Source organism: Prinia subflava, chromosome 3, assembly GCF_021018805.1.
Source record: "Prinia subflava isolate CZ2003 ecotype Zambia chromosome 3, Cam_Psub_1.2, whole genome shotgun sequence".
Taxonomy (NCBI): Eukaryota; Metazoa; Chordata; class Aves; order Passeriformes; family Cisticolidae; genus Prinia; species Prinia subflava.
In genome coordinates, this window is record NC_086249.1 from 6,982,804 (window position 1) to 6,999,181 (window position 16,378).

Here is a 16,378-nt window from a genome sequence, read left to right on the forward strand (position 1 = left end):
GAATGGGAAACTAAAGCATAAACTGAAGAGCTGTGCTCAATAGGAAAGGACAGCTGAGTCAGTGCCAGAAGCTTCACATCTTGATTCTATTGATCCAGACAGGCTGGCTTCACACGATGGAAAAAACACTGCTAGTCTCTCTCACTGTCAGATGTGGAGAATTAGGAAACAGCTATTTTATATCATTACTTCTCTTTAGAATCATTATTTGGTATAAATACTCTTGTATTCTCTCACAACTGGTTTTGCTCTGTGGAGTTGTTTCTGAAATGGCACCTCTTTTAAGAAGAACCCAACCAAGATGCTGCAGTCGTTAGCTGAGAATTGCACAGCCTGAAACCAAACAGCCAGAATTAAACCCCAAAAAGACACTTCTACCTCCACTACTGGCAGTGGAGACAACTGCTCACTTATAACTAAAGAGGGCTGCAAGATCTAGTTGCTCTACATCCATCTGAAGATGGATGGGATCTGGGAAGCTGAAGGACAATGAACTGCAAGGCCTGACTACTGGGAGAGGCACATAGCAGTTGTGCCAGCAAATGTTATTTAAACCACATGCAGGCAGCATTCTTACAAATATTACAGAGCATGTGTAGGTTGCCTACCTGATAAACAGGATGAGGAAATTATGCTTTTTTCTTCTAGTAAAAAACCAGAAATGTTTAAAATGAAGGATCATAAGTTATCTTCTTTCCAGTTTACCTACTGAAAACTCAGTAAATATTATGTCTCTAAAGTGTGACTATTTTATGTAATCAGTACTTGAACTGTTTTTCCAGAGATCTCACTGTCCACTCAAATAATTTAAGAGATCATATTTTCACATCAGTGATAAGTTTATTCACATTTATGTGATGGAGTAGCCTCTACAGAGGAATATTTGTGAGAATCAGTATTGTTTATTTCCCACTCATATTAGCAATCATTGGCTGTTGCTTTGAAGAACAATCACTCACCGCCACTTCACCCACATCCAACTCAGCACTCTTATTAAAAAAAAAAAAAGTTTTAAAAAAATCAACAAGACCTTTTATTCCCAAAGTCTACAGGCAAGAATCAAGATTTTCCATCAAGTGCTATATCTAAGAAGGAAAAGTCTCTCACGGATTTTCTATAATACCACATCCTTCACTCCTGGATTTACAGGCACTGTCACAGCCATAGGCTGAGCTTTTGGGCGTTAGCAGCTCAAAGATGGATTTGCAGAAATGGAGTTACAATCATCCATTACCGGCTTCTCATGAACCAAATCGGTGTCTGTAAGCAGTACTGAATTACAATTGATTTCCTTTGTGTCAAGCTGGACAAAGAGGTCATCCTAAATTGAGCTACAGTATATTCCTTTTTTGTGTCTCAACTTTTCGTTTAAAGGCAATAAATAACTCTACAAACTTCAGAGGAACACTTTTCCAAGTAGTAGAAGAGGTTTATTAATTCTCATTGCGACACCACAAAATGGCCATAAAATTATTGTAAGTTGGACAGCCAACTTTTTCTTTTAAGGATGTTTTCAACACACGTGATTAATACTCACAAGTAAGCAGCTTTTCCTTCTTCCAGCTCTTTACTTTTTCCACTTGAACCACTCTTTTTCCCACAGATCCTCCTGGTGATACACATGAGCAATCCACATTGTCGTACAAAGAAGCAGCTAACATCAGTCACAACCAGGATTAACAAAAGAGCTGCCACTCCCAGGCCAATGACAGCACCAAGTCCAAGACCATTAAAAAGAGTGTCTTGAAGGAAAGAAAATTAAGACTTATTAATAACATTAATCCTAAAATATCACTTTCCAAGCTGCTGGTCAGGAGAGTAAGGAATATTTAGGAATGAACCATTAAGAAATTATTGAAAATAAACAGTCCTGATGATTAACCACATATAAAACCCGATTGAAATCACAAAACCCCCACATTTCTTCTGCATAATATTTTCTCATTGCCAAAATTGCAAAAAATTCACAGAATATAAATGGCATTATTTAATAGCAAATAATATCACATTTAACATTCCATGACTAAGGGTATCAGCAACCTAAGGAAAACATTGTCAATGTTGAACATGAACATTGTTATAAGTTGTCTTTTCTACATTTCAAATACAATTAACTAGCATTGATGCTAAGCAGAATTACTGAAAGGTTTAAGAGATTGACAATCTAGTATTTATTCTTGTAGTTTTCTGAAGTAGAGTGAAAAATAATTCAAGCTATTTAATCTACTAACAGTTGCACATACTTAGTTTTAAATAATTTAATATGGGGGAATAGATGCGTATCATCAAATGATTATAGGGTTAGGACCTCATCTTGTTTAGTCTTGTACCTTGAAAATGCAATCATACGCTTCAAAATAACCATATTCCACACCTGATCTTCTTTCTGTGTTTGAATTATGAGAGCTGATGTTTAGCTAATTTTACTTCATTACAAATCTCAGGAAAAATATTTTAACATTTTGCCTCGGTTGATATTCCCATGACAGCAATGCCACAAACCCTTTTGAATAGTGTGATTCTCAGGAGTCTGTGAACTCAGATGGGGCTTAGAGGATTTATATCTGATCATTATCCAGGGGAAAAAGCTGTCTCAGTAAAGGCCCATGCACCCAGCTAATTCAAGAAGATGCCAAAGTGGCTCAGAAATCGGCCAGTGCCAATCTCCTGGTGTGAGACCGTGCTGAGCAAACCCCAGGGGAGTGGGTCTGGGTGTGTCTGCTCCTGGGTGTTGCACACCAGCATTGCTTCCCTGGCACTCCCATGCCCTGGAGCGATGCCTGAGTCAGCAGCGCTCGCTGGGACATTTCCATCTGCTGCTCTGCTCTGCCAAAATAAGAGAAAGATTATTCTGACCTGGAGATTACTTGAACACTGTTGTAACAGGCACCAAACCATTATATAATGTAACATAATATAAATATTTCAATTGGGTTTCTAATATCATCCTCCTCTTCGTTCTCTTCCAACTCCCCTGTATGCTATAGATTGTTTTCAGATTAAGCACAGCAATTAAGCTTTCATATTTCTGCTTAAATAATTTTAATGATATCTTTACCACTTCAAATGTAATCTGAAAGTTATTCTAAATCAATAAATGTATATTATTTTTCTAGTCTTTGTTTAGAACTCTAAAATGGAAAAGTAAAAACTTTTTTCAAAGGAAGGGAAACATTTTATTTCTTAAGCAATTGATTTCATTGCCTATTGTACAGGTTGTATCATTACAGCAATGATGTTCACAACGTTATTATACAAGTTAGAATTAAATGTATATATTTCCATGGATGGATAAGCAGAAAAACAGAGATATTATTTCAAAGTTATTTTCCTTTGTTCAGAAAGACTTAAAAAACCCTACATAAATAATAAAAATAATGGTGCTACAATGAAATGATGTATCATTTATGCATTTCCCCATCAGCAATGTCGGAAGTTGACATCTTAAATTAATTTGGTGTTTTTCCTTTTTTAAAACCAGCATTCCTACTTATATATTTATTACACCTTCTGATCCATGTTCCAAACCTTACTTTATCCCTATATCCACCCAAAATATTTGGTGAATTCCTTTGCAACCTTCAGTAATTTTTGTTCACAAGTATGAACTGTCAGGAAGATATAAGTAGATGTATTATTCCAGTTTATTAAAAAGCTCATACATTTCAATTGTTATAATACCAGTAAATTCTATAGTCATCTTTAGAGACCTAATACAATGAATGCTTGTACCTTCTCAACCACCAACTAGAATATGAAGGAAAAAAAATAGGGTCATTTATTCCAAATTTTGAAAGAAATTCAGGGATTTTTTTCTGGTTTAGTTTTAGGGTTTTTTTTCTTAGTGCAGTGTTATGAAGTTTTTACTATGAAGAGATACATTTTCCCCTGCTGTGAACAGCACCTTCAGTAGCCTTGGAACATTGTAAAATGGCAAGGTTCCCGTTGTAAGTGATTCAGTGACAGAAATGTCTACAGAGTATCTTCACTGGCAAGTGAAGGAAATGTTTAGTGGCAATATTGCTCCTTTGTCACAGTTGCGTGGGACACTGTTCTGCATTTTCAGTTTTCTTCGTATGGGGGAGAGATCTGAGACACGAGTATTTGACTGCTGCATATTTCTCCATCTCTTTGTGGCTGATGATTTCCTTTACATTTAGCATTCCCCATGCTTCCTACTGCTCTACCAGTCCCAAGTCATTTTTTTCCTAATTGTAGCCCTTTTGTTCCTGCAGGTTTCTGCTTTGTAAGTCTGATTACTTGAAACTGTAAACATTTTCCCAACATTTCTCTCCTTTATCTCCTGCACCCAAAGAGTGACAGGAATGTGGCCAAACCCAGTGATGGGGTGAGAAGCGTGGCTGTGATCAGCCTTCTCACCTGTCTGAGGATCTCATGCTTTTCTGAAAACAGATAGAAGCTATCCTGTCTCTTCTTTAAATCTATCTTTGTCTTTAATCTTAATGAAAACATATAAAATTCTTTTTTAGAAGTTCATCTGTGTCTTTATTCTGTTCCTCCTTAAATTGCTTTACCCATCTGCTCCCACTAAAGTCAAATGTAAAACTAATCCCAATAACTGTTAAAGCAGATTAAGGCCTCTCCTCACTGGTTTCAAAAATCATATCCCAATATACATAAAATTTCAAAACATTGTGATTTTTTTTCTTTATATGTCATGACATCAACAGAAGTTCTAATTCTGTGACTGGGTCAAATATTAATGTCATACTGCAAACATGTCAACTTTGAAAAGCAATTTTATTATCAAAAAGCATTGCCTTAAATTAAATTATTGGCATTGTATTGTTATTATAGTTATATTACAGAAGTTATTTTAAATATTTGGGGTTTTTACAGTTTCCCAGGATGTACCAAACAAACTCAAAATAGGAGTTCTACTTTGTGCTCTAAAATAACAAAGTATTTATGTATTATTTGCTTTTTATTTTCCTAGTTGAAGACAAACATTTTAAATCACAAAAATCCAATGTTGATGTGAAAGAATTAGTTCTTAGAAATTTTCTGAAAATGTTCATTGTGTATCTGGCTTAGTTGTCTAACTACAGAGGGCCTTTTAAAACACTGCTTGTTAAATAAAAAAATGGAAAGTACAAGTTCTGTAGTTCTGAATGAGTTTTAATTAGAATTTGTTAAAAATATACTACATTTAAAAGAATGTGGTTTTGTTATATAGAATGCATAAATAATGTAATACCTTGCCATGATGATGAAGGAAACCGACAACTTTAAAGATACTTTTTTCATCCACTTCTTCAAATAAGTGCTCATCAATGAATACTTACGGAAATAAGATTAAAAAACTTTCAAAAATGTAAAAAAGAATTTAAAAAAGCTCAAAGCAAGTTTCTTAAAATGTCATTGAAAGTTTTGGCAATTTTCAAGTTCTCTCTTATTGAATAAGTTATGTTTCTAATGATTTCTAATGAGACAATTGAACATTTTTTGCAGGAATCCTTATTTGATAAGAAAGAGGAACGAAGAAGTAAAACAGGATTTTCCAGTGAAAACAACTAAGTGAAAAGATTAATTTCCTGGACTCTCAAATGTAAGTTTGGACTAAGTTCCTGTGAGCGTTCTGCACCAGATACTCTAAGGGAAGCAGGTCAAAAGGGAGAATCTCCATCTATACTTGTGTACAGAATCAGAGAATAGTTTGAGTTGGAAGAACCTCTAAGTTCACCTGATTACACCTCCCTTGCCATGGGCAGGGACACCTCCACGTGGCCCCAAGCCCCATCCAACCCAGCCCTGGACACTTCCAGGGTTGGGGCATCCACAGCTTCCCTGGGCAACCGGTGCCAGTGAGCAGGCACGATTTATACATGGCACAAAAAAGAGCTTTTGCTTCTCCACAGGATCAAAATATGCAACATCAATATATTTATATTACATGACAATCAATGATGTTACAGGAAACTGTGCCCTTTGAGGTGGCAGAATTTCTCTGTGCTCTTACAGAATCACACTATATATTCAATTACTGCTACAATAAAACAATAATTGCAAGCTTTATAACAAGTACTCTGTGTGACCTGGGGGGTTGGATAAGATGACGTCCAGATGCCTCTTTCACACCTTCAGTGATAATAAGTTTTTGTTGTGAGAAAAAAAAAAAGCAACTTCTTGTGCATTATTCTCTTCTCTGCTCCTTAGTGGGCATGGATTGAAGTTAAAATGAAAGATAGACCATTACCCAAATCTTTCTTTCAAGACAGTAAGAAGATAAAGTAAACTGCTCTCAATCAAAAGTAAAAACGTAAAAATTATGAACTAACTACATTGGGTCATGGCAGGAAGAAAAAGCATTCTTGTTTGTCAAGTTGAACTACACTTTTGTATTGACCCTTCAAAACGTGCCCAACCATGACAGTTATTTCTGCACTGTCTATGAATATTGTCTTTGATTTTATAACTGATTTGAAATTTTTCTAGACTCAAAGTCTTATAAAATGTATATACTAATTCAAAAGCTGTAAAAAGACAGTAAATACAGGTCTTAAAATTTAGTATCCATTGATGAGCATTGAAAACAATCATAACGCAGTTTCAAAAATTAAATGGCTCTATAAATTGTCCTACCTGTTAACAGTAAAACAGTGGCAGGCCATGACCAAAGGAAGCAAAGAACCAGTGATCCCTTCCCCCTACCCAAAGAAGCTCCAATACTTTGGCTGCCACAGCCAGAGCTGCATGACCTGTTTTTAGCAATTTGTATCAATAAAACTTGTCTTTTGAGCCAGGTAAGTGCCTGCAAGCATCATGTCTTCCTTCAAATGAAATAAACAAATCACTATATTTGCAACACCAGCTTGCAAGAAATCATTAGGATTCTATGCAACATTTACTGGGGGACTGTTTGATGCAAAAGAGAACGTGACACTAAGGAGTGTTCTTTTCTATCCCATTCCTTAACACAAAAAGATGCTAACAAGGCTATAATCAACATTAGTTGTAATGCTTTTTCTTCCTCAGTGATTTTTCCTATAACTCTCTGCTAGGACAGATACTGCTGAAGGGCAGTGGACAAACACATGGATGTGTGCTCTGAGCTGCACGACTGAGTAATGTGTTCTGACAGATACACTTGACACACAACTTTGAAAAATAAGAGGACAGCCCTACTGGCTTGCTTTAACTTTCCTATACTCCTAAGTGACAGATTTTCATTGTCTCCCATCTCTGATGAAGTCTGGGCTGGAGTGAGCCAGGGGAGCCTGTGGTCCACCAGGACTGTCAGTTACACAGATGTGAGCTGCTGAAATAAGTGTGTCTAAAAGTTTTCTGATGCTTATCTAAGTGAAGGAGTTTTTCTTCATTATGGCTGAGATCCTCCTGCCAACAAGATTTCAGAATTGGATTTCTGCCTTTAAATTTTAAGGGGAATGTCTTGTATTATAATTCTCTCAGGATACTGAGTAAGTAGGATTTGAGTTCTCATTTTCTCTAACAGCCCCTTATAACATTTTTCATAGGAAGGTGTCTTCATAGACATACATGCAATTGCTAAATAAAAGAAATGTAATGTAAATAGCAGTTTGAGTGTTTCTGGCAACAGTGTCTTGTCCATGGCCATTGAGGGATAACAAGGGAAAGGATAGAGAAAAAAGCCATTCTTTACTGAAAAAAACCCCATTCTGTGTTGACAAAATGTTCTCTGGAGTTGTCATTTGTTATTTTTTAAGCAAAGTTTTAAAAAAGAGATTCTTTGCATAATCAAACTATCCCTAAGCAGATTGCAGGCACATTTCTAATATGCCCAATGAGTTGGCCAGTTACAGCTACAGCTGCTTTTTCCTTGTACTTACTCAGTCATCAGACTGAAGGCTATTTTTCAGCATTGTCTCCTTCCATGGGAAGCCCCAGAAAAATGCAGGCAGAGAGATCCCACTCCTCCTGTGCCTTGAGAGGGAAAGGCTGCACCGTGGGTTCACGGCATCAGCACTGCACCCAGGTTTTGGCTTTCAATAGACTTGGGAAAATAAGTTTCTGTGTCCCAGTTTCCTCCACTCAAACTGACAGCAGATTTACTGAACATGTCTCTTGGAGGAGTTTCTAAGAACCTCTGCAGATTAATTAAGATTGATGTGAGAATTGAGAAATACACTTATGTGTGGTTTCAGTACTGCTATTACATAAAAGGATAAATTATTTTAATTTCTTCATTTAAGAGAATTCAAAATCATGCTGTGCACATACCACAGAGACATGGGAAATTTTTGCATCTTTATAGTGGATGACAACTCTGAGTATTGTAGCCAGGAGGTCTGAAAAAGAATCAAACTATCTTGGGATTGTATTTAAATTGAGAGATTATTTCACATTTGTAAATTCAAACACAGCCGTTTTAAGAGGTAATACTTGGAATAATATTTTAAATCTATTATTATATATAAATTAATATAAAATATTTTATAGCATTAGCTACAAAAAAGCAGTTTAATATTATAAGTGCTGCCAGTATATGGTGCATATTTTTATTTTAAATGTTCGACTGTGACAACTGCAACTTCTAGCAGAGTCCTGCTTGGTAGAGTACAGCTTTTCCCACTATGAAAACATCTGCCTTTGAGGATAAAACTTCAATTAGGTAGATCATATCAGAATGGATCAAGCTCAGGCTGCAAATTTATACAGACATTGCACATACTTGCTTCACTAGTGCAGTAGTATGGCAGCCACCTAATATGAACCAAACTTAAAATTCACAAAGTCCAGTTTTAGTGGCTTTGATGTTTGTGGTGAATTTTTGTTTGATTTTTGGTTGTTTGGGTGTGGGATTTTTGTTTTGGTTTTTTTTTGGTTGGGGTTTTTTAATATTCACTGTTGGATAAAACACTGTAGAAAAAATACAGATACAACTCTAAAAAATCTCTTCAGATACAAAATCTCTTCATGTAGATAATACAAGAAAAAAAGAGCATTTATTAGCAATAAAGAAAATACAGATAGAAATGCTTTCAGTCAGTTTTCTTTATTACAAAAAATGAAGACAGAAATTGCATGAACTAAAATGAACTTTGAACAACAGATGATAGACACAAAGTTACATACATTTCTTGACATTGTGTTTGGAAAGGTTCTGAGGGACATCACAGTTACACCATGCACACATTCTTCAGGGAGAAAGCAGAGATGACAACAAGTGCTGCATGCATGAAAAAATCAGTGGAGCAAAATGGTAGTGAATTATGAACAGATAAAAATAAGTGATGTTTCACAAATTAAAATCAACTACTTTAAATCCAGATTTTTTTCCTTGCCTTTCACACTGTTTTTGAAAACAGAAATGTACAGATGTTGCAGTGTATTCAATATTTTTCACAGAATTATTTTCACTACATTGTATTTTCATTTGTAATTCTGTTGGAAACATACACTGAGAAAGCTTTACTTTGCTTCTATTATGGGCACTTAATGCAAATTAAAATTTTATGTAAATGAAATATGCACTGGAAATTACCTCTACAAAAATGTTAAACATGTAAAATAAATATACAGAACTGTTAATAAGAATATTGTACAACATAATATGGTGGCAAGCATTACTACCACAGCTTCTGGGGACTTGTGACCCTATAATAAATGAACAAGTATGGATATTCCTACCTCAGTTTCTTGCTCTATTTGTAAAATATCTAAACATAGCGTAGCTCTCAAGTGTACAGCTTACATACAGGTACTATGCTTTATACTAAGATGGCATTGACATTAAAGGGAAAAGGTGATTTTCCATCACCTACACACTGTCTGAAATAAGCTGCAATGGAAAACTGAACATTCCTTATATGCCTGAAGAAAATGAATGGATTAAGTAAATGTGATAAGCATAAATGAGTGCTAAATGAAGGAATAATTTCAGTGATGCCATTATAGACCTCAGAAGCTACATATCTCTATATAATATTCAACTTTCATCCTAAAAGTAATATTTTCTTTTTTTCCTTTGCTCCTAAAAGTCCTGAAAAAATGAACAATCAGAAATCATCAACATACTGGACAAGAGATAGAGAATTTGCCATATTAGCACAATCACAAAATGATTACAAATCTCCATTATGTCTTAAAAAAAAAAAAGAAAACAACCTGTTTTTTCAGCCTTAATTAATGATTTCACATTTACATACACATTTGAGTGGTGCCTACGCAGGTTTCCATGCTGAAAAGAGAGTATGTGGTAAGACCCTGAAAACTGACCGAGAATTGGTCAGAAGCTGAGGTGTATAATTAAACCACCATATCTGTTCATCTTTTAAATAAATGTTGCTCATCTGCATATAATAATTTTTGCATCAGTCCTTGGCCTTATACTTTCTCAAAAGAATTAAATGGAATGTTATTTTTTTTATTTGGTAATAGCATGTTTTGTACACCTCACAAAAGCTCTCAGAAGTTATATTTTATTTCCAATGTATGCAATATGCATGTCTATTTCTGGGCAATATTTTTCCTGTTTAGAGAGACAGCAATTTATATTCCAATAACCCTACAGCAGTAAATAAAGGATTGCATTTAAAGTTGCATTATGTAAATACTTTGATTTGTGAACAATTTTATATGTTAGGAACTTGTCAAAACTCTGGAAAGAAGGAACACAACAAATAAAATCTGATTAGGAAAGAAGCCAGACTTAGACTCTAAAGGTTGTAAATCAGAACATTTTAAAAATACTGTTCCTTAGAGATATACTGCTATATCACAGAATAATCATTACCCTTTTTAAGTTTCTGTGCCACCAATTTGGATTTAAAGCATAAGATCAGCATAGAATATTTTAGGACTTTGGTCTTACAGACAGTTTAATATTAGCATTTCAAAATATGTGACAATGTTAAAAAAAATGGGTAACATTTTACACTGTCAGTCATAAGACCTAAAATCCTTTTTACAATTACAACATTTAAAGGACAAATTTAGTTATCTAACATTCAAATACTAATGTCAGAAGTATATTGAATTCAATTTGTGAAGACATATTTATCATTTTAATAGAGTCTAAATTACAACTTTAAGCTGTTCAGTCTATACCTATGAATTATAATTTAATTTAAAAATGTCTCTGTTCATTTTTTTCTTATTCTTGTTTGTAAGAAGCCAAGATTTCAAAATCTTCTGAATATTCCCACAGATTGCACAAAATACTGTGAAATACCCTCTCTCTCTTTGTTTTTAAAAATAAGATTATGAAAGACTCATAAAGAGAACTGTATGCAAAGCTGTATTAGTTATTCATCTGAGGAGATATAGGACAACCCAAGGAAGCTATTCTCTTACACTTTTTCTTTCTCATTACAGAGGTTTTGGGTCACTGCCCAGAACTGCCTGGATCCGCAGTCACATAATCCCCATAATATCGGCTTAACTCATTCTCTTTGGAATTTGATGGAAGAGGAAGGCCAAAAGAAAAGGATCACATTCAAAGTACTTGATAACCTTAAAATACAAAGCACATAATAATTTAAATTGGAGCAGACCAAAATTTCTCTCACTGAACGGAGCAAATTTATATAGTTCCCAGCCAAAGCTACTATCAGTTGGAAAAAAAGATAAGTGATCCAAATTTGTCTCTTTATCCCACTGGCATTGTGACACTGAGGATAAAAGCCAACTTGCCATTCATAATGTATATTTAGCTGCTAAAATTTCTCAAGGCTTTTCATTATCTCCTTCACAGTATGTTTGGAGAGTTCACAGTTGATCAGTCTCTGCACCCTAATTCCTATCTTGTCTTCTTGTATACCCTGCAATGTTAGAATGACTTGCTAAGATAATAAAATATAGCTCCTAAAGAGCTCTTCAAATGTCTTACCAGAGTAGAAAAATGATATGGGAATTTTCATTTTTCTGCTCTTCTGCATACCTCTAGTAGTGTCCTGTCTTGCTTTATTAAAAAACACCCAAACATTAAGAACAGTGACAAGTATGTGGAAGATGAAAATAGGTTAGACAACATTTAGTAGCATTAAAGTTTCAAATTTCAGAAAATTAGGAAAATGCTACAAAATAAGGATATATTGGGAATCAGACTGTCTGTGCAACCTTACAAGACCCAATTTCATTTTTCAGTTTATGAGACAATGCAAGTGTTACTCAAGACTTTCATCCAGTGGCAGGTGTTCAGTAGTTTTTATTGGATCTGCAATTTGGTTTCCTTTACTGTTCCGAACAGCAACCATGTGTCCACAAGAGAAGATTCTGTTCCCTCATGTGCATGCAGTGCCTGTCTTACAGTGGGATCAGAATGCAAAAGGGATGTGACTGCAAAGAGGAGCCCCTAGAAAGACTTTGCTGCTCCCCTGGACCAAAAGGGAGGCCCAGGGTTTGTGCACCACTGAGCTCCTGCAGACTGAGAAAGATCTTGCAGCAGCAGTTTGTAGTGTGCTTGTACTGTGGGTTTCTTTCCCCCTTAGCATCTACTACAGCACCTAGTTATTAAATATTAGCCAATCATCAGCTCTGGGATGGGAAGCAGAGATATCCTTGCAGTTTTGTTATTTTTTTTGTTACCACAGAAGGCAATAGTGGCAACAGTGGTAACAACAAACATTTTCACTATCTGAATTTTTGAAATGGTAAGAGAAAAAAAATAAAACCTCTTGCAAAAGTTCCTGTCCAAGATGACCCTTCCCCTAAAAATAAATTTAGCAACAGCACTTGTCCGAGTTATACTCAGTTGAAAATATGTTCTCCAATCTGAAAGTTTTCTCTAACTTATGTGTAGTTAGTAAATCCAAATCCACTGTAACACAGCTAAAATGAAAGGTTTCATTAAAAATACTACCTAGCCTTCACTAGTTACATCTCTTGGTTCAATAAGAGCTTAATCATTTTAAAAATAAATAGTGTATATTGGAAGAACACCTACACAACTAAATTACAAAGTCAATATATATTGTTTGTGCATAGAAAATGGGCTTTCTCCTGACTGTTCCTAAATAGGAATCCAAAGTTTCAACTCCTATGAAATTAGAAAAAAAAAGTCCTTCTTTACCATAGTATGTCAGGCCCTAATCAATGTAATTAATTTCCAAGTAATGTCATGACATTAAGTGAAAGTGACAGAACATAGCGGCAAGAGCCATGGATGGAATAGCGGCTCAATGTTACAGTGAGAGCTTTTCTGCAGATCACAACAAAACCAACGTTTTCTAGATACCAATCTTTTCAATTCCAGCTACTTCATTACACTAAATTTGTGAATTATTTAAAAAAGTATTCCTGTCAATAAATTAGTCTGTAGACTTACACACATGCATTCTGAAGACAACTAACTTGTGGCGTAGTCCAATTTTATAAAATGACTATTAGCTGGTTTAGATGAGGAGAGGTTTCATTATTGATGCCCTAAAGTAAAGACGTTCAAAAATATTTCAGAACTGGCAAAAATCATCATAATCAATATTTCTTATAAATAAGAAAATCACCTAACTGAGTGAAGATATACAGATACTTAATTCTGACCAATTGATTTCCAATTTTTAAGGTAAATGTTTTAGATTCAAAAAGGTATGAATTATAAGGAGGAAGAAGTCAACATATAAATTATCAGGTTTGTCATATTTAGTAACAGTTTGAAGGGAACTGTCTTAAAATAAATATTTAATTCTGCCTTAGCTTTAAAGTGCATTGCTTTCTCAGGTTATTCTGTATGCAACAGAGAAATGAACCATACCCCTAGACAACTACATAAATTTTAAAATCAAATATATGTAATAAAATATCTATATGGACTCTTATTAAATAAAATCTTTTTCCTGAGGTTTTGCACACACTGCTGCAACACTCATAAGTCATGATTTTAATATGTAAAATAGGGAAAAATGCTTTTCCATTTTTGCTACAGGTCAAAATTGAACCCCTGGAGCTTCCAAGTCCAACAGATGCCATGAAATGAAATGTGGCACCTTTGCAGTCACAAGTGACCTTGTTGGGCAGGGACCTATTTTATGTGCTGAGGCACTGCAGTGGTGAGGCACAGAAAAAGCATTTGAAATGGAACACTACCAACTAAAACAATTAATAATTAGGTAGGGAAGACATGCTTGTTAAAATACATTAGAAAGTACAAAACATGTCTGTGTTCACAGAACCATAGAATGGCCTGGGTTGGGAGGGACCATCCAATCCTCTGCTGTGGACAGGGACACCTTCCCACTCAGCTCAAGTTTCTCAGAGCTCCATTCAGACTGGACTTGAACAGTTTTTTATTAAGCATAAAGTTTTAAGTACCTTGTGTCAGGAACCAGTGCAAGGACAACCCTTTGCAAAGGAAAATACCCCTACGGGTAAAGGAAACCCTTTAGAAAATGAAAATTCTCTCCTGAAAAATGAATTGGTGGTGTACCTGGAAAGCCATGCAACTGACAATGGTAAGATCTCTGCATGGATTTCTTATAATCAAAATCTAGTTGAGAAAATAGAATCAAATCACGCTGATCAAATTCAGTAAGTCAGATTCTCCATGTTCTGTCAGACTGGAGTGTCAAGCATTCCCCGTTGAATTTTTCACAAAACTCACCAGGCTCCCAAAGGCCCGACAAAGAATTTTGCACACACAGACTGAAGTAATTACACTATTCAGGATCTTGACTAGGAATGGAAACTTTGGAAGAGCTTTTTAAAAGCAAAAATTTTTTAAGGTGTGTGTTTTTTTCCCCACAAATAAAAAACTAAGAGAGATAGGAAGAATACACATTGCTTGCCTTATCCTCAACAGTATAAAAACATGCACCAGAAACTTATGACTACAATGAAAGAGAAAACAGCAGCATTCAGCTGCAGGGACTGGCCTCCATTGTCACGTCTAGTAGCTTCACAGCATCTGTCTGTGTGGATAAGAATTGTTATAGAAAATCAAGAGTGTGAAAAAGAAGTAAATTTTAGAAAAAAAAAAGTGCAAAAGTTGAGACAACATGAAAAAGAAAGTATCAAAAGGAAAAAAGTGGCAGTGGGAAAGAAAAAAGAAAAAAAATAATATTTACATTGGGCCAAAGACAGTAACTTGAAAAATGTTGCTCTAACAGAAACATCAAAGTATGATTAAAACATAGATGGAATGGCAACCACTGAAGTACCCCATCCAAATCTGTATAACATAGTAGTACAACTGTGGAAAGGTGTACCTCCATACCAGCAATGTGGTCCTCTGCAGCAGTCAAAGGAGCAAACTGGTCTAATTTAAAAAAAAAATATTTAAGTGCTTTACCTGAAGCATGTTTCTTGCTTCCCCTTGAGACCATTCAGCCAAGCCCAATATAAACACAATTTTGAATTTTATGTTGGAGGTGCTTGGAACTCACAAAACTGCCATGGAGCACCTATCAGAACCAGTGACTACTATTTAAAGCAAGGAGTATTGAAAGCAAGGAGAAACACCAGCCCACAGGCTGAACGGATAAACTAGAACTGTGTCAATAATTACACAAAAAGAAGGTTCCAATCATATATAAGAAGAGAGAAACTTGTTTATCTGTTTCTCCTTGCTAATGGCTTTATCGTGTTCCTAAATTATGGTAAGGGTTTACAATGGGCCACCATGAAAACTGGCTCCAATAATATGGACACAGGTAAAATTAAAATATGAATTACCCATGCAATTAGCACAAGAAGCTGGGTAATTAGATACTGACTTTGACACTGGGGTGGGAACAAAGTAGCTTCTTACACATTCACATCCTCACAGTATGTCTGGTTAAATATACAAAGTTTGAATATACTTTTTCTACAAATATTTATATTTAACGTTCACTTTTTGGCAAATAATACAGTCAAATTTATGCAATATATAGTGTATTGGCTAGATTTTTTCCAGCTACAGTGACATGATAATTATATTGGTAATTACTAATATCAGTGTTATATTAATATTTTGAAAAAGACTTCAAAAGAAATTAAAATGTGTAAAATCTTATGCAGTATAAGCAATAACATTGGTTAATCTTTACATTAAAACTGATTTAAGAAATTCTAATGGAAGCAGATGAAAACTATAACACTATATAATTTAACCAGTGCATTACCTGCTCATCACACAAATGTCTGTTCCTGCACAAATAGATGTGTGAGAACTGTCATATGTACTTAACTATCAAGTGGAAAAGGCAGCAGTATAAGAGCGATTATGGACATGATTCCATCCTCACCCATATTTCTACTGTGGTATTTTCAATGTGTATTCAATGTATATATAATATACATATATTGTGTTCAAGCCCTTCAAAATTCACAACCAGTTCCTTTCTTAAGACTTGAATAGTTTGCTCCATATACTCATAGAAAAAAACCCCACAAATCTTGAGCACCATAAACTTCCACACTTACTTCAATAAATCAGCTTTTAAATATTTTTAGAGAATAT

At 35.0% G+C, this 16,378-nt stretch overlaps 1 protein-coding gene across 2 annotated transcripts in view; it reads right to left on the reverse strand.

Annotated features, from left to right (window-relative positions):
- The window catches only part of NCAM2 (neural cell adhesion molecule 2), a 136,936-nt gene that overhangs the window by 13,832 nt on the left and 106,726 nt on the right, over nt 1-16,378 (reverse strand). Inside the window, exon 15 of one of the 2 annotated variants that reach the window (XM_063393880.1) lies at nt 1,538-1,742. In XM_063393880.1, coding sequence (XP_063249950.1) covers nt 1,538-1,742 — 205 coding nt within the window. Of the gene's footprint in view, nt 1-1,537; nt 1,743-13,978; nt 14,847-16,378 lie in introns of those variants that run through there. The other variant, XM_063393881.1, reaches the window with a different exon arrangement.